The sequence below is a fragment of the Lepisma saccharinum genome, chromosome 3 (assembly GCF_977018435.1).
Source record: "Lepisma saccharinum chromosome 3, izLepSacc3.1, whole genome shotgun sequence".
NCBI lineage: Eukaryota > Metazoa > Arthropoda > Insecta > Zygentoma > Lepismatidae > Lepisma > Lepisma saccharinum.
Window position 1 is genome coordinate 94,640,314 of NC_139231.1, and position 20,374 is coordinate 94,660,687.

Consider the following 20,374-nt stretch of genomic DNA (forward strand, 5'->3'; position numbering starts at 1 on the left):
GCCAGGTTTAGAGCTCTTAGCAATTAGTTTTAGTGACTATTAGCAGCTGGGTGTGTCCACACGAGACCCAACACCATCCAGGGAAGCGACTATTTCAAGATCTAGGTGTCCGTTCCATTTTTTTAACAGGTGACTGTACTTTGCTGGTCCATGAAGAAGAGAATATAAAAGTTAGCCAAAACACTACAGGAAACTTGTATGAATATTGCATAGGACCTGAATATGCAACAAATAAGAGTTGGGTACATATCCTAATAAGAAGAAAGCTTTTACCAGAAGGTTAGTTTTTACAATGTCTTCATATGTAACTAAATATTTTCAATAAATTTTCCCCGAGTGTAAGCTCGCAGTTAAGGAAAGGATTAAATTTTTAACGGGATTCTCGTTTCTTACTTTCTCGTTATCATTTATTCACACTCCAGGATTGTTTACTAAGCTGCGAGCACACCAGAGGGTTTTTTGGGGTGGGGAGTAACTTTAAAAAAATGTTTATTGAACACTTTTACTGTAAGATCCTGACTTCAGCATTGTGAAACGTGCTCTTTCCTCCCTTACCCTTTTCCCTTCGACCTTCTGTATCCTTACCTACCTTCCATCAAGCAAGGAAGGAAGAAAAAAACAGAATTAACTGAGCGCAGAAGAAGAGAACTTGTTATGCCTTAAGGATCCAGCACGCTGTGTTTATTATTCACGAAGAACGCTAAGAAACAAGTTTAAACTTTTCAACGACCAAGACGATAGAGCAATCAGGCTCCACAACGTATGAGGGCCTTTTTCCTCTTCTATTTCCCCTTTCATATACTCTTCCTTTTTCCACGGTGTAAAGGTACTCGCTGTACAGAAAAAAAAAACTGGAGCTTGAAATTCAAGCCTGTAATATAACACGAACCTTGAAGAGATGTGGTAGGAGGGATGATCTTCATAGTTTCATAGCCCAATATTTGGTTTCAATTAAATTCATTGTTAAAAGTTAATAAACTCAACTTTGTTTCTGTCTCCGTGACGGAGTAGTTCGCACAGCGCGCTACTACTCCAGGATTTACGGGTTCGAGAAAGGACAATGTGAACGGGGCAGAAGGTTTCGTCGTACAGTGAGAAACCTCTAATCTGATTCGTGAGTAACAGTGCAATGTGGCATTGTCATAACTATAGAACAAACAGGAGGTGGTTCTGTGAAAGACGAGTGCGCCCTTTCCTTCTCAAATCATGCGGCTTCCCCAATCCTGCTCTGCTGCTTACTGGCCTTGAGGTGAAGTGTGCAGGCTGGAAGCTCGCACTTGTGTCTCCATAATGGCAAGCGAGTTGCTCAAGCCTGTATTGATTCCACTGGACCTACAGTTTAAAGTGAAACCCGAACCACTCTGCAATGTGCCTCCAGTAGGGATCCAACACGGGACTCCTTCATTACAAGGTAACAATAATATCACTACGTCATTTTGAAATCCATACCTGTAGCTCGAAAAATGATGTTGCCAGCGGGGTGAGGAGAGTCTCGTCTTGAAATAGTCTTTCCGTCTTTTTGATCACACAATACTTATGAATACTTATATACATACGAGGGTCACTATTTATATTTTGAGCCTTGGCAACACTGATTGAATTTAGGCGCGATTTGACGTTTGCACGGAATCGTATGGCATTATTGACCATAACGTACTTCAAATGTTTTGTCAATAGCTTCATTTGTGTTGTTTATGTTGCCTTGGAGATTGCGCGACAACAATAAAATGGAATTAACTCGTGAACATTTTCGTGCGATGATTTTTTACGATTTTCGACGTGGATTATCAAGACAAGAGTGCATCGATCAACTTACTTCCACATTTGGCGATGAAGCTCCATCCTTTGCCACTGTGAAACGCTGGTATAACGAATTTAATCGTGGCCGCCATTCGCTCACCGACGAGATTCGCGAAGGTCGTCCAAAATCAGTTGTTTGGCCGAGTGGTTAGCACATCGCGCTGCGACGCCAAGGGTCCCGGGTTCGAATCCCGGTCGGGCTTGGTTGTATGTGAATGTCCATTCATCAATTTCATCATTTCATCACTCATCCCCATCTTCGCAAATTAGCCAAGAGGCACAAAACGCGAAGTAAAATAAACTAAATCAAATCAAATCAAATCAAAATCAGTTGTTGTTCAAGAAAACATTGATGCTGTGCAAAACCTAATACTGCAAGATCGTCATGTGACATACTGTGAGATTGAGGCAACCATAGGCATTAGTTCCACCAGCATATATAAAATATTACATGATCATTTAGCTGTGAGAAAGGCATGTTCTCGTTGGATCCCACACAATTTGACAAAAACTCAAAAAGACGCTCGCGTCAATTGGTGCAAACAAATGCTCAATAAATACAATCGTGGTGCTTCAAAAGACGTATATAAGATTGTAACAGGTGGCGAATCATGGATATATGCATATGAGCCGGAACGTAAACAGCAGTCGACTGTATGGGTGTTTCAAGATGAACCCAATCCAACAAAAGTTGTTCGCTCTCGAAGCACATCGAAACAAATGGTCGCCTGTTTTTTTTCGGGAAAACTGGTCATGTGGCAACTGTGCCTTTAGAGGAACGTAGAACGGTCAACTCTGAATGGTACACAACAATTTGTTTGCCAGAGGTCTTCGGTCAAATACGGAAAACAAACAAACGCCCTCGGATCATTCTTCATCAAGACAATGCCAGCTGCCACACATCTCGTCTAACAACCGACTTTATGAACAGTCAAAAAATCGAATTGATAGGTCATCCGCCGTACAGTCCTGATTTGGCACCCAATGACTTCTTCTTGTTCCCGAATGTCAAGAATAAATTGCGTGGACAACGATTTTCGTCGGCGGAAGACGCCGTTGATGCGTTCAAAAACCATATTATGGAGGTGTCTCAAGAAGATTGGAAAAACTGCTTTGACAAATGGTTCTACGAATGCACAAGTGTATTGACCATAAAGGAGAATACTTCGAAAAACAATAAAACAGTTTTCAATGCCAAATTCCTGTTTTTTTCATTGTTAGTCTCAAAATATAAATAGTGACCCTCGTAATAGTTCTTCAAATATACAGCAATTTTTTACACTATACTTACTAACGAAATCAATTAAGGAAAACGCTAGCTAGCCGATTATATTTTTACCCATCGTAATGAAGCCTAAAACAAAATTCTCCTGTCAGGAGTGACTTTAGAGTATTGAAATTTGTACTTTGATGGTCACAATGAAACATAACATTCGATAACAGAAAAAATGAGGCCTTTTTACTTAAATGATAATCAAATTACGTCATGTGCGGTCATCACTGACGGTAGATGGCAGCACTTGTCTAATCTTGATATTTTAAACTTTTTTTTGAACATTTCTTATTGTCCGGTTTTGCCCATCCTCCCCTTACTAAAGGCATTCATCCTGATGAATCAGATCGGATGAACACCTTACAAGTAACGTAGATGTAGACTAAGACGAGGATAATAAATCTAAGTATAACTTATTTCAAGACAAATTTAAACGTCGTGTAAAGATGCTGCTTTTACAGATGTTCTGAGTAAAAGGTTGAAAAATTTCCCTCTCGTTCGACTCTGGTTTGTCTCTCAGAATAATAACTGCCTCCCACGATTAAAGATTAGCTTTTGGGAGAATCGTAATTTATGAACGTCTTTTAATATTTGAACAATAAATTAAAAAGTAACTCGACTGAAGAGAAAGACAGAGAGAAAGGGGGGGGGTGGGGAGTGGGAGAGAGTTTCTGCTGATGTAACTGCGTCCCTGGCAATATCGATTGCACGCGCCTCCCACCACCTAACCAAGGACACTGGAACGCAAAGGAACTTCGTGGCTGCCAGAAGCTGATGTATGTAAAGATGAAGTATTATCACAGACGACTCCTTTTTCGTTCTCCTCAGTTACCTTGGAGGAAAAAGATTGTTGAAACACGAAACAGCGAGAAATATTAGGAAATGCGAACAAGAAAAACGGTAGAGGACGATGGCAATACAGACGAACAGAGGGAGAGAGAAATGATGCTTGGAACAATCTTGATTTATGCCTTCTGGACAAGGCACCGCTGTCTACCTCTTGGTTCGCCGGTTCTACACAATCGGCGCTGTCTCTCTTTGGCTTGGAAATCACGGAAGTATTCCGGAAGTTTCCGCAAACTATTAGAGCCTGGAGTTTGGTTTTGTGTCTTACAAGAACCTCCCGTTGTGGTCGATGGGAAAGGAACGCAGGAGGAGGGAGGGAAGTTGTCTTACTGCGCAGCGTGCCCCAGCAGCAGTTTTGAATGGGGTCTGAGGAAGATGTAACTCTGTCTCCAGTTTTACCCCCAGGCCTCATGAGTCATATGATTCGTATTCTTAACTTTTTAAACTTAATAACCACATGATTCAGTGATGGAATATTACATAAGAAATTGAACCCGCTGACAATATCACTATACGCAAGTGTTAATATCTGTCCTGTTGTTGTGTTGTCTTGAATACTTGAATACTTGCACCTCCACAACTTAGAATAACAAGTTTATTAAGAAAACAATGCATTGTACAATAATACAGGGTGATTCAAAAGTCCCAGGACACCATTTTTTCTCTGAAAGGGATGCGGTAATGGCAGATCCAACTTCACCTGGGTGCATTGGGGTGAGGGTGCTTCCGAGACATGGCCGACATCTTGAAGTCAACCATATTGAATCGAGGTCAATTTTTTCAGGTGGCAAGGTGGTCATGTGGGGTATCAAAACACATTAGAATTTTCCAAGAAATGTAATGCTGTAATTAGTTTTGTGATAGCTGTTACGGTACAAAAGTTTGCCTAAAGACATATAACCCCGCCTGCAAGGATGAAGTCAAATTCAGTGAGATTAAATTATTTCAAATTTGCAAGGAAGGCACATTGGAGAGTACTTAGGATCCTACTTTAAACGGCAGGCCTAGTTAGCCTACATAACGTGAAATCACTTTGCTAAAATGCTTTACTGGACGGCCTGTAGTTCTGCTGTCAGTGGTATATTGTGCTGATACGTTCATTTTCTTCCTTCATGCACTTTTGGCGCGTTAATTGACAATGTTAAAGGTGTTATTTTTATTACTAGGAAATGATCGCGTCTGATCTGATACAAGTATTTTGATGCATTTGTGTGTGTGTTTTGATGCACGAAAAGTGCATCATGGACAGTTTATACACTTTAATATGTTGCTGTAGTACATATTTATGCCAATTCACATATTTCGAGTTCTATGTGTGTATATTGCCTCTTTTTTTGAGCAACCAGAATAGACTTCAATTCGTTGCCATGTTTTAATTACAATTTCATATTCGAATCGACAGTTACTTGTGAACCACCATGTATCAAACGTGTTAAGTGATTGGTTTTCGATTTCATCACCGAGGTTATCGTGTTCCAGTCCCTTCCTAGAAACGTGTGTTCTTTCTAGGCGTCCCTTCATCAATTTCATTTAAATCATCATCACTGATCCTCATCGTCGCGATTAACCAAAACTGGAAGAAATGCAACATAGAGTAACAGAACTACAAGTACAAGAGTCACCCTGTATAGTCAATTTTAATCCAAATCACTACGGTCAAAGAATTCTGAAATTTGAATGTGCGAACGGTAATCCATGTCAAATGCGATTCATTAACGGTCCTTTAATCCATACAGAGACGCACAGAGCTATCTAGTCGTACTTAAATAGTAGATACCAATCAATTCTGTTCAGTACACCCACAGGATTAGCCCACATGCGTTGTATGTATTCAGGCTGGAGGTAAAAGCGATCACGCGACCTGACCGGAGCACTAATATTTACACCCAACGAGAGCGCCGAAAGCTCTGTAGTGCATTTTGCACGAACAAAGTGAATCCGATCTGTCTCGGCTGAATTAATTTATTCAGTGTATGACCCACTAAACCTTGCACATTGCCACTGCAGACAAAAGGTAAAATCTGAATTTTATATTAACTCGTGCGGGTATGATCCGAATTAGCAGACTTTCCCGACGCGCATGCGCCCTAGTGACTGAAAACGGGCCAATTTAGTGTCTGCTTCCTGTTACGGATTGGTTGTCAAAGCTGGAAAATTGTGTCATTTCAACCAAGGGGCGCACGATAGGAAGTCAAACGCGTCGAGTTCGCTGCTAACCCCAACTTCTGTCTGGCTCTTAAGCACAAAAGACATTATGAACGGTCGGCGCGGCAGCTGACCAGCCAGTTTTAATTCTCGGGTAGACATTCCAGCCGAACCGCTCATGTACCTAGCTAAAGCGAGTGAACAGGTCTCAAGTGGTTATTTCGCGTGTGGTTTCCTTTAAATAAATTGGCTACTGCTCGTTTATATTCTTATCGTGTCGTGCACACCGTTAATAATTGGTTTCCTGTGTTAACTGTCCGATTTTGATTTGACTGATTTGATTTGTTGTTATTTAGCGTCGCTTTTCTACCAATTTTCATTAAGCGCAAAGATGAGGATGAGTGATGATATGACGTTCATGTAGGGGAACCCACAAAGGACACCCATCCTAAGGCCGGCATTTGATCCCAGGAACCCTGACGTAGTAGGGCGCTGTGCTAACCACATACAGCCAATCCAGACGCTAGATAGAGCCAAAGTACACCCGTACACCGAGGGTACATGGTGCCACTTGGTCTCTTGGGCTGCATAGATAAAAACATCGCAGGTGATGCTACTGAATGAGACCGTGTGAATGTAAACATACGTGTCAATGTTTTCAAATTATTGAGCGAAGTAAGAATTGTACTTATATTAGTGACGTTACAGTGTATTCTGTAATTGAACCAAATGCAAAAAATTGTAATACAAGTCGAGGGGGTGTCCTAAGATGTGGAACAGTGAATCAACGATTGTAGCAAAGACATATTCAAAGAGAATACTGCGGCAATAAACCTTCGGGTTTAGGAAAGCCAGATAATTAGTTAATTCCTTCACCTTGGAATATGTAGCTTACTTTAGTGCGTACTACAAAAAATCTGCCAAAGTTTGCTTTTTGACGTCCACTTCATACCACATTGACTACCTGACGATTCATCACACACAGGTAAAACAGTGAGCGAAAATTTAGGCGAAGTCAGGTCTAAAACGGTGGCTCAGTTGGTTGAGCAATGGCACGATATGCCAGAGACCCGGGTTCGACGCCTGGTAAGGACTAATTTGAACTAGACCTACAGGTTAAAGTGAAATCCGATGTTCAAATATCAGAGATCAAACCCGGAACCCCTTGGTTACAGCGCGAGTGCGTAAAAGACTACGCTATCGAGAGGCTCTTCAGTACACACGAGTCCGTCATCTACTAAGCAGTATGACGTGGAGCATAGTTCTCATACAGGTTTAGGAAAGGCTTAAGTATGCAAATTACAGCAGCATTTAATGCGGGCATTAGTCTGTGAAAGGAGCAAGAGATGATAAAGCAGTCTGATATCTGACGGACTGTAGCACCAACCGCAAATGCTGATAGGGCAGGTATCACACACTACTTTCTCTGTACAGAGGAAAAAAATATAAATAATATTGTGGAAATGCAGTAAGGGAAAGGGTGGTAGGGGGAGAGACAAAAGCTTTCACGTGTTCGTCATGGATGCTGAATGTGATTCGTAAGTCCGCATACTGATCCTCCGGGCTTAAGAACAATGATGCGCTGGAATCTGCGTTGTTGCCGACAACGGTTCTCGGAGCTAAGCCCCCCAGCTGATAAACTGAAACACCGGGAATTCCATCTGAGGCTGATGCCACACTACAGGCTCTTCCCCCCTCGGAGCTATGTTTTTTTTCTGTGTCAGAAAACAAAGAGCATATATATACGGACAATTTCCACAGCGTTCCTACACTCGCCAGAAAATGCGGCTGCAGTCGGCATCGTACAAGAGATGGAAGGAATTCAATTTTTCTGGAACAAAAGCTGAAAATGTGCATCAATATAATTGTGTTAATAACTGCGGTATGTGTTGGAATGTTTTTCTCTCCTCGGAATTATTCTGCCCCACCTCTTCGTGTCTGAGGATGTGACAGGGATTTTTTTTTTCATTCATCTACCCACGCTTCATAGTCCGCGCAAATTCATAAACTTCACGCTAGATGATCTTTTCATCTCAACCGCCGAACCACTATGGACTGTGATATATGACGGTCAAGAATGACTAAATTGTTATATTACAGTATCAATTACTAAGATTCTATTGGGATCTCTACGGTAGCGTAATGGTAACTTTTTCACTTAGCACCAAGCTCACCCAGCCTCAAATCAATGGGTTCCTGGGAGGTAAAGGTGGCCGTTGTGTGGTGCTGATCACATCAACTTCAAAATGGCCTAGATCGAGAATGTGTTGGGTCCTACCCCCACATTGCTTAAATGTGCCTTCATGGCACGGTGCTATCTGCACGGGGAACCTTACCTTTTGCCTATCACTTAGCAGCCAAGGGGACCCGGGTTCGATCCTCGATGGAGGAACATGCACAGTAGCTCGAATCACACATTAACATGCAGATGTCATCCCGCTGATTAGCCTATCTGAGTAAACTGGACTTAAACCTTGACTAAAATTCGTTTCACCGTTTTGATCATCTTGACATCCTTACGATTGAATAATTTGTATTTTTAATATTTTGTGTCGCCTCTTTCACACCCAACCACAAATAGGTATACATAAATACATACATATATATGAGAGACCCAGGGCTAACAACATTGTGAACACACCTCCCCCCCCTTTCCCTACGCAATTTCAGTTTTAAATTTTAGGCTAAGTAATCCCCGACACCATATAAGCTAACCACATTTCAAATACCTTATTTCATTTCGTGCAAGTTTCAAAAACAGATTTTCCCAGTGGAAACTCTTTTGCAAATCTAGGCCCAGGGCTTTCTGTATCTCTACCTTCCATATCCTCTAATGGCCCGTAACGGCATATTTTCTATACCGCTAAGCCACGACTACAAATTATAAAATCTCGATTTTAACCGGGTTTGGTTTAGTACCAGATGAGAGACATTCAGTGTGTCAAGTCTTCTAGCCGCCACATTCTCAGCGGATAATCCCGTGGAGGAGTGGTTATCAAATCATGCTACGATATCAGGAGTCCCGGATTCGAATCACGTCCTGGGTACTCTTTTGTAAGTGTCCTTTCATCAATTTCATCCTCATCTTCGCAATTAGCCAAAAGTGACAGAAAAGCGAGGTAAAAAATAAATCAAATCATGAACAGTGTTCCCCTAACTTCAAGATGCTCACCGTTCACCACCGTAAGAGTTAGCCAACGCAACTTCTGCTTAAAGATAGCAACGGGGACACGAACTTCCGCGTATCAGGGACAAGTTCCGAAAACTAGAACCTGTACATCCACCGTCAAAATCTGCTCCAAAGGTGCCCTCAAGATGACGACACGCAGGACCGGTGGACGGAGGAAACCGTGGCGTGGCTTCTCGACGGTCTCCGAAGGGGGAGACGGCTTAACTTAATTTGAAACGGAGGAAGTTTCCGACAACAACTTGTTGTCTAGGTAATCACGTTGGCCTGCATACATAAACTACCTCCTCGCAACATCTCCCTTCAAAAGAAGGCCACGGGACTTTGTCTGCTAGAGCAGGTAGCGGCAGTTGCAGGCTCTCGTTAACCGCAAAGAAGTCCTGTTGTCTATTAATGACGGAGAGGCAATTTGTGCTTGAGAATTCCGGAACTTTTGTTGCCGTGCATATCATAGCCTGAATTCTAAATAGGACCAGGATTTGAATATAATTGAATTCTATCAACTGTTCAAAGTTTGAACGTTTGAATACAAGGGATTCAGCCAAATGAGCAGCACAGTTTCAGCTTCAAAGAACTCTCCGCTTGAAAGCCCATGATTTGTTGTAGATGCGAAACATTGAACAACTTGCGTACAAAAACTTTTAAAGCTGAGTGAAATAGCTCATATGTTCAAGTGGCAAAGCACCGATTTATATGTTGCAAAAATTGGCCTCCCGATGGCAAATATATTTGGAAACCTCTTGGCGTGGAGGGAAAACGGTTGTTCATTTTGCGATTGAAATGGAGATGGAGGAATTATTAAAGGAGCTTTTAAACCGTGGAGTAGATAGAAATCGAATCTACAATGGTAGGACCGACGGATTCCAATTTAAACTGTAGGTCCAGTCCCGATTAGCCTTACTGTGTATAAACTGGACTTAAAACACCAACTGAATCAATCAATCAATAGATGTTGCAAATTAGCAGCCTCGGAGAAACGAGCTCGTAATAACCTCAGAAAGTTATCCAGGTACCGCTCCCTCCACTCGGTGGTCTGTTGTCTGCTGGAAGAGAAGATCTTGGTATCAATCACGTCAGTGCATCCGCCCACTGACAGGAGCGCTGGATAGAGCATGTGCGTTGTTCTCTGCCAGTCACAGCACGCAATTCATTTTCGGAGGTGAATTTGAACTCTTGGCTGGTAGATTCACAGCCGGATGAAGACGAAAAGAACAGACCAACTGGGAGCAGGTATTTCAGTTGGATAACTCATTGATTTTAATCAGTTACTGCATTTACATCAAACAACCCGTAGACGACAGAACACTTGACGGGAACTGCGGCAGGTTAAACCATTTGGCCAATAGCCGTCGACTGAGTCGCTGAAGGTTCCGAATTCGAGTCTCGGTCTGGGCATGAATGTTCTTTTGCTCATCTAATCATCGTATAGATTAGCCTCAGCCGCAGCCAGCTTTCATAGCAGAGTGGTTAGCGCATGGTAGAAATCTAAAGGCAGAACGACTCTTCCCCTACATATTGCAATATGCCGCGAATGCATATGGGAAGATCTAGGGATTCATAATGCCGGGCATTTGTGGAGATGATGCAATCACTACCACGCTCCGGCGGCCTCTACACCCAGCCGTCACGGAAGCTTGTCCCTTGACACTCTACCGATTGAATCACCACGACACAAAGGAGGTAGGAATAGGTGTAAAATAAACAAGCAACCTTTGTGGCCGAAAGCTTTCAGTGGTCGGCTCATGATCTCGACAACGAATGTTCCGGTTCGAGTTCTGATCAGTTTGAGTATTATTTTGTGTGCGTCCATTCATCATTTCCATTCAATCCTCATTCAGTGCTGTAAGGGGTAGCCCTTTGTGAAGACACCCAAATACAACCCCTCTTCCACGTTGTACATCCACGATTTCATTTTACAGACCAACGAGACTTGCAGCCAGTACAACCCTCTGTGGAGGTAGTGTTGTGTGCTGTCCATAAGTATTTGCGATTCTCGTTTCATCCATTCCATCTTATCACCATTTCCCCTCGTCTATGCGATTAGCCAAAAGTGCCAGAAAAGGTAAGTGAAATTTACAAAAATCATCATTAACCATCATCATCCAGAATAACTTTAAAGAAGCAGAAAATCGAGGAAAGAAAAATATTAATAAAAACTACAAGGAATCGAGTAATCAAAATTGTTACATTTGTTACATTGTTATATTTCCTTCAAATTCTGTTCAAAATTAATAACTATTCAAAGTTTTCATGAGTGGGGACAGTGGAGTAAAAACACTTGAGGAAGTACGGAGGTGGAAATTATGAGAGCATATCCGGCCTTACTCTGACCAGTACACATGCATATCGATTCCTGATGTTTCATAGTAGGTTGGAGTTTTTACAGAGACAGCTTCCACAACCCACGGAATTACAAACGAACCCACTCATGTCGGAAATTCTACAGAAACACCACCGACCCCTACGGACCACGTTATTGAATATAGTCTCAGGCTCTCCGCTTTCCCCCAATGACCTGGTTATCATATCTCCCAGCTTCGTCGTATATTTCCCGGCTTTTTTTCTCGCTTCCTCTGCCCGCCTCTCCCTCCACCGTTGCCGGAAGCGAGAGAATGCACGCGCGAAGTGTTTGTATTTGTTTTGTCCAGCTTCCCGAAATAACGACCGACGTTGGATAATTCCACTCTTATGCTAATTGTTCCGTGCGCGTCACGCCAGGAGAGGAGCGTAATCAACGGTTCCTACGCACAATTTACTGCGTTAATTCAGAGAAGCCCATTTCTATTCCCTCCGGTGTTCTGATATGCCGGCTTCTCCCGCCGTTCTTGATCTTTACTTTGCGCTTTGAGAATCGTACCACTAGTGACGCGATGCAGCTAAGTTGTAGGCATGATCTTCAGTGAGTTAAGGACCCTGTAAGTTTTGAAGTTACACCTCTTTCTCTCAAAGTTATCTCAGGAGGTGTTCGCGGAGAACTAATTTTGCTCGTGTTGAAACCAGAGCTTCAGAATGTGCTCTGCAGTATGGGGACTTCGGTCAGCAGTGTGCAGCTTTTGCTAAGCAATGTCGCGACTTTGTTCGGCAGTATCGGGACTCTGCCCAGCAGTATCGCAACATTATTCGGTAGTGTCGCGACTTTGCTCCGCAGTATCGGGACTCTCCTCGTGAATATCGCGACTCTTCTCGTCAGTATCGCGATATTGCATGGACAGTATCGCGACTCTGTTCGACAGTATCGCAACTCTGCTCGGCAGTATCACGACTTTGCTCAGAAGTGTTCAGGTTTTGCTACACATTATCCCTACTTTGTTTAGCAGTATGGTGACTTTGCTCGGCAGTATCTGGATTTTGCTCAACAGTATGAAGACTTTGCCTATCGGCGTTTAGTTTTCTCACCACTTTTCACCCTTTCGAAATCTAAGTTAATTCTTATCTCCAAGGCCTTTCCTATCTAAAAGCAGGGTGACTTAAGCTCTTAAAAATTTGGAAACTAAAACAAGTATTTCATAACCCGAGAAAACCTCTACCACAAGAATATTTATCTGAGAATCGAAATAGGAGTCAATCATCGCAAGGGGTTTTGATCTTGATGAATACTTCCCTGTATATAGTGCTACCAAGCAAACTAGTTGTAGCTTAGTGTAAACTAGGTTATGTTAAATTAGACAAAACCGTGTTTAATACATTTACGTATGTCTTGGAAACTACCGCACTAGTTTAGATGAAAGCTTAAGGATACGATCTAGAGGTCACATATTAGAATTTCACGTCTAGCCAGTCTGGTTGTGGTTAGCCTAAGGGTACAAATAAGTGACGATCCACTAGCCAGCCAAGCAAGGAATATTTGAATTCAGAAACAGGGTTCTTATTAAGTTATAAGATCAACTCAAATCTTTCAAAATCTCTTACTCATTATTGTTCTGGCTCATCAGTGTTCATACTTGTTAATCTTGAAACTGACAGATTCTTTGGAAGCTCCGCAGATTTTTCTTCCTTTGTGGGGAATTCTAACCAACCTTGTAAAAGGATAATATCCTTGAAACTGACGGTTATGCGCCAGAAAGCTAATTCAATCCCTCAGCAGTGAAGCCAAATCCCAGCGAGAGGGATACATGAATGGCTTTCTCCCACACTCTCCATACTTTCTCTTCCCCCTCCTCTCCCCCCTTTCGCTTGGACGAGTCCTGTACGTTCTGTTTCCCAAATGGTTGCGTTAAATATTAATCCCAGGGCTCTGCCGGATTGGTCTCCCTGGCGGTACGAGCAGATCCATCTGTCATACGGTGGAATCAGCGTCACAAAACTCTCGGACCATCAGTTCGGTCTCAGCCATACGTCACAAAGCCTGTACATTTGTTGGAGCCGAAAAGAGTTTTTTTGCTCTCTATTTTTGTTGTTTCAGATTGTACTCGGTAATATCATTATCGCAACTTCAGTTTTCGACGTTTAGGATATTTCTGTGTGACGTTCTCTCGAAGGATGTGATAGTGATGCATCTCGGATGAGGACATTTGTGTCCTCCTCTTGCGGACAAGTTGACAAGTTATTTTTTCCCCACGAGTGCCGAAACAGGAAACGTGGCCTGCTAAGCGCATGTGAAATGCATATCTTTCCAACAGGAGACCGATTGTAATTGGAAACTCACTACTGTCAATTGTCCAACCGCAGGAATTATTCGCGATATGTCACCTGGTGAGAGTTTTTGTAACGACTGAAAGTAAGATAGCCAGTTTCTATATTTAGAGGAAAGAAACAATAATATGAGAAAAGATTCAACCCTTAATCACTTTCAAATGCATAATTCTAACAACTGGGAAATAATGGAAATACTAATGACTGAAGCGCGAGGATGAGGAAGTATTAATCCGAAATAGAGCTAGGAATAAATTATATCCTGTGAGGTTGTTTTAAACGTTCTCTACATTCTTGTAGACTATGTGGACACTCCTTATCTGCGCCGCAATCTGAATTTCCTCAGAGATTTATTATCTATATTTCGATGCGATTAATCCGTTTTAGATACATAGTTTCACTTTTGTCACATAAATTATTGATGTGTAGGTTATTTAAGGTTTTGATATTTTGAACTGGTCATTCTTGTAGGATTTTCAGCTTTCAGTTTTATACCCTTACGGTTATTTTGGGTTTTTGTTAAAGTGCTTGTGCTTTGATCCGTTTCTATCTGGTCATTTCATTTTCCTACGTTTAAGATTTTGCGAATATTTATGGTGAATTCCTTCAACTAATAGCCTTAGTGCTGACGCACCCATATACACGAAGATGCACCGATGACTTACGCAGGGTTTGTACTGGTGTAGCACGTGTGATGGACATTGCGACGAAGAGATTGCTGATGACTCATATGGTGGAAGTTGCTGATAAACGACGATCTAAACAGAAAACTCGAACAAATGGAAAAATGCAACTAAGTTGAAGCAGAATATACATATAATGTAGCAGAATGTCTAGCCTCTTCTAATAAGAATTTAAATAATAGAAAAGAAGCTTTTTTTTAGTTTTTTTTCCACAAGGTACGAGTAATAAGTGTTTCATCGGCTCCAATTCTCTTACACTGTTTCTACAAATCAAATTGCAAACTACTGCTTTCAAAGAACAAACGAACAAAAATTCTAAACACATTCATATCCCCTGTACTGTATTTAACATACATGGATTGATTCAGTGGCGGTGATTAGGGCAGCCCCCCACTTTTTGTCCCGCATTATGCTAAAACCTTATCCACCAATAGAAAGTAAACTGTCCCTGCCCCTCGAGTTTTGGCACTTTGCCCCCGCAGTTTTGAAACTCGATCGCCGCCACTGGATTGATTGATTGATTGGCTTTATTTTACTTCTCTTCTTGTGCCACTCTTGGCTAATTTGCGAAGATTGGAAAAAGTTATGATATGATAAATTGATGAATGGACACTTTCAAACATCCATGGCGAGGCCAGGATTCGAACCCGGACACCCTGGCGTCGTAGTGCGATGTGCTAACCACAATACCATAGGGGCCGGCTAAACATGCATGGAAAACGACTAACAAGACGCAAAAAACATTTACTTACATTTTGAGAAATAGCTTCTTCCGGGAACTTTCTCAAATCTCTGTACCAGGAGATGTTAGCTGCAGGACGTGATCCCACCGATTGGCATACAATTTTATACGTCTTGTTCGCCGAAAGAGGCTGATCGCTTCGGAGAATTTTGGCGTACTGAGGTTTAACTGCAAAGAAAGAAACAATACATTACAACATACCATGAGAGTAGTTTGTCAAATATACTAAAATTAGCCTCTGCATTATGAAGGGATGTGTTGAGCACCACTCCCAGACAGCTTATAAACGACATTCGAATCATCCTCAGTGAGGCTGGGTGAATCCAAGAACGGCTTATAACAGTATTGATAAAATAATCCTAAAACTTGTCAGGATACAACCCTAGTTTTCCTTTTCTCTACATTTTCCATTCTATCTATATGACCACTACAAAATTTCGATTACAATGAACAGCCCTCTCAAAATTAAGATATTTGCAGATGATATACAGTCACCTACAATAAAATTTGAACACACAGCAGTATTACAGGAAAGCGAGTCTGTCAGGATTTGAGTGCACCATTTTCACTGCAAGTGACTGTATATCATGATAAGGGACCAAGTGCTCTCAGGATGGGTTATTCATGCTGGGTGTTTTTGAGCTTCAATTGCCCTTAAATACCAGAAAGTGCGTTGAGTGTTTGACTGACGATCTCGCCATCGATGGTTTCGGGTTTGCGTCCTGCTCTGGACAGTACCCCTTCATCAATTTCATCCATTCTCTGTCCCGGTTATCTCTGGAGCAAGGCCGCGCAAAGTGGCAGAGAGGAAAATCGAGTGGGCAGAGCGAAGCAGTGCACGCTGCTGCGAAGGCTGGTAACTGCACTCGGTTTCCCCACTCAACGCAATCCCATTCCCTCTCAGGTGTTCATAGGTGGGGCCGTTCCGCGTCACTACTTGCGCAGATACATGTTTTTGTTAGCTTGTTCCAGAGATAGTGGGACAGAGTATAATCATCATTCATCTTCATCATTGGAATTAGCAAACACGAGGCCGAAACACTACGTTAAAGTATTAAAGTTACTAAATACGTGAGTGGTGATAATTTTGCAGAATATTACGTCACAGAAACCAGTATACACCTAGAATCTATTCTAGTAGCAAGAATATTTCTCAGGAATTTTACGCCCTCGTAGATTCTTTGCCCGTCTGTATTGAATGTTGTTCGACAAAAATATTAGATTACATGAAGTACACCATCTTCCAGAAACAAAATCTTATTGAACAAATAGACAACAATGGTGAATATTTGAAGGCGCCGTGCCCTATATTGCAAGATGCGATATGATCCGGTATTACCCTCGGTAACGCCTCTCCTTTGTACCCTGCATGATGCTAGGTCCTCACAGTACGTCGCCTTTAAAAAGAACTCCGATCTCATAACAGACCTCCCGGTGACGTAGCCTTATTAAGAATCTCACCTCCCGAAAGAATCTCTCGGAATCTGATCGATAACTAGCTTTGTTGCCCCTCTCCTGAAGTAAGTTCCCACAGAGAAGCTTGCTGAAGAAAATATGGAAGGCTGACTTCGTGAAACGTAAGAACTTCCAAGTTAATGTCTGTCGTCATAAAACTTGAGTCGCCATTTTGTGTGGAGGCGTGTCTAATCAGGCGTTAACAATTACCAAAAAGGCTCTATTTTCTTCAAAACAATTGTTCTGAGTAAGGCCAGTGTAGAAACCTTCAGCAGCGGTATCAGACTACTTTGTGCTTTTTGGTATACTCCATCCTGAAAATCTATGGAGCAAGGCCGCGCATAACAGCAAATAAGAGGAGAAAGCTAGTGGGCGGAGCGAAGCAGAAAACGTTCCTGAGAACCACTGTTAGCCGAAGTCTCATTTCCCCCTCCAAGCACTCCAGTTTCCTCTCACGCGTCAATTGGTCGAACACTATCGAGTCACTACTTGCGCAGAGACTTGTTTTCGTTCGCTCCCTCCAGAGATCTCAGGGACAGAGTATAGTTGATATTCTGTTACAGTACATTATTATTTATATCCGGTTTAAAATACCTTGGACTACACTCTGTAGCGGGAATGTTTGGAGGAAGCCAACGAGAACAAGTACACTTCGCAGGTAGGAGTCCAGATGGCTCGACTATGAACGCGGCTGCGGCTATTACCAGTTTGCAGCAACGCACACTGCTTTGTTCCACACACTCGCTTTTTCTTCATCTCTGCCGTTATGCGAGGTCTTGCTCTACAGATTCCCAACACAGTGTAATGAAGTGTGTAGATAGGAATGTAGATAAGCGTGTAGATAAAATGAAATACAGTAAAACGTCGTTAATCCGAACTAATGGGGGGATAAGTTGACCGGATTAACTGAAATAACCTAAAAGAACAGTAGAAAGTGCATTAAAACTCCGTTTATAGCAACAAAACAAGTTTATTATGTTGTATTTAAAGGGTATAGGCATAAATACACTATACAGTACAGTACAAAGTCCGCGGGAAACAGAATTTCATCAGTGGTTGACTGCTTATTCTTTGGGAAGTTCTCTTGTCGACTTCTAGCCACATTTAAAACCTTGCATTCTGTTGTTTTGTTTTTTTCCTTCTTGTTTTTTTTTACCTGTTCGGATTAAGCGTAGTCGTAGTCCGGATTAACAAGGTTTTACTGTAATTATGATTATTTAATTTCGAAAGAAAACTTCTTCTTGTAATTTGCTTGTCTGAAGATTTTCGTTAATCACGACGATGTGAATGAGAGTATTTGTTAGACAATGTCCAATTAACATTGCATGCTAATAGGATAAAAAGTTCATTTCTTTCCAAATTATAGAATCATAATTATTTATTTCTTTCATCCACACTGTACCTCGGGAATCTGTGGAGCAAGACATGATATAAAGGTAGAAAAGTGGAGAAAGCGAGTGAGCGGGGCGAGCAAAGGAGTGCGGAAATAGGACCCGTATGACTGAAAGCTAATATTAATTGGTTGCTCCCAGTAATCAGTAGCCAAACTAGTACGGACAAACAGTACAACAACAGCTGACTAGATCAGTTCTTATCTTATTCGCTTCAGACACACAGACAAGATTTCGACATACCATAGCAGCCTTCCCAAAAGCAACGAAATCGACCAAATCTCTCTTTGTACGTATGGAGAACGCAATATACAATAATCCTTTGAAATATTAACGACAACTACATCCACTACTGTGTCCCCTACAGTTTCCTGTCCTGAAGAATGGCGGAGGTACACTGAAAGAGGACAAGTTTAATATACACGCCGGGGGTCCGAGAAACAGGGTGCATGTGAAATATTAACTTCTTTACACTTTCAATATCACCAGGGGAAATCCTGGCACATAGACTCAGCGTCGTGCTCTATGAATGAGTAGTTCTTTTTTTGCCCCTAAGGCGACTGACAGAGGGGTAAAATATTCATAACCATCCGAAACAGGGGAATAGGGAAAGGATAAAGTCCGCCCCCCTCTTTTTTAAGAGATAGTGTAAGATTTTTCAGTCCCCCCGGGGGGAAGGCCCACAGGAGCCGAAGCGTTGGGAAGGAAGGATGGTAGACAATGAGCAGGGGCAGCAAAAAAGCCCACCTTTCCATCATAAAATAATTATGTGAATCTCCAGGCAATGTGTAGCTATGTTTTATTCATCCATTAATCGTCCCCAAGAGTAGGGGGTGTGGAGACAGGGGAGCTACAAAGAAGGGGAAGAATTCAATACGTGGAGATGACATGTCATTTGGTAGGCAATGGTGAAGAAATTGCAGCCAATAATATCGCCCGTTGCGAGTTTGACGAAATTGAATTGATGATTTCCGCATGGTATGCCAGTTTACCGTTTCGATCATTTGTCTTTTGATGACTCTTCTCTTGAGCCAGATGATTTGAAGGCATATAGAGTGTAAAATTTACAGGATGGGAGGAGGCAACGCTGACACAATGCTTACAAAGGCAAGAAGTTCGCTAAATCCATGGTGGTGTGATGGTGAGCGAAAGCGCTACGAAGCCAGGGGTTCTAAGTTCGAACCATTGGTAAAACATTGTGTCTCGTTGTCTTTATTCTTTCAGTATCATCCTCGTCGTCGCGATTGGTCTAGGTACATAGTAAAGCTGCGTGCAATAAATAGTATAACAAGTTGATGAATGCGTAATTGTACAATGGATAACATTATTTTCCTGGCAGAAAGTAATGAGAGAATCAGCATGTAAGGTACACGAAAATGTTGCCTAAATAACAATTGCTACATACTGCAGGAAGCCATAGTGGTGTCGTAGATAGGGTGTCTGACTGTCACCTTGTAGATACGTGTTCAAATTCATGGGTGGATGATCTAAGGTCGGAATAAAGCAGCTCTGGGGTTCACCCATTCTAAGAAAATACATTTCTAGACAAACACTGGGGGTAACTACGGCCGGAGCGTGGTGCTGATCACATCACTTCCTGAAATGGCAGAGATAGAGAGGGTATGGGGTTTTACTATCACATTCCTCTCTCTGCCTTCGTGGCACGGTGCACGATTTAATAAGGAACTAGAATTTGGTCTCCAGACGAGACTGAGAACTGGACAAATTGTTCCATGGAATTAAGGAAATAAATATGCTCCTGGCAACCCTCATGGCTTTCTCTACATACAATATATTGTCATCTACAGCAAAGCGTGTTGAATATGATAATAGCTCGCCATTCACATTATTTTGCGAACGCAGTCAACACAAAATCAAACTCATAGTTTAACATTTATGTGATTCTACATGATTCTGTCAACATTTTGCAGAATACATATTAGGTATATCATGTTTATACCCTGTGCACTAGAAACAGTCTCATAGTTAGTTAGACTGCGGCTACTAATATCAGCGTTTTATGCATGAATTGATAATTACTCCCTAGGGCTTAACCTTGACGCGTTTATGTACAATGATTGTGCACAAACGCTCTTTGTGTACATTACACAAATGGGCGTATATGTAGCTTAACAACAATCGACATTACCGCCAAATCCTGGTCAAAGATACAAACAAGCTTGTCACATCAAGTTTTCGTTTTGGGTTAGCACAATAGAC

The 20,374-nt window shown here is 41.9% G+C and overlaps 1 protein-coding gene across 1 annotated transcript in view; it reads right to left on the bottom strand.

The window, feature by feature from the left end:
• Positions 1-20,374, bottom strand: part of LOC145985612 (protein turtle homolog A-like) — an 836,473-nt gene that overhangs the window by 27,570 nt on the left and 788,529 nt on the right. The window contains exon 6 of the mRNA XM_083119681.1: positions 15,319-15,476. Coding sequence (XP_082975807.1) covers positions 15,319-15,476 — 158 coding nt within the window. The remainder of the gene's footprint in view (positions 1-15,318; positions 15,477-20,374) is intronic.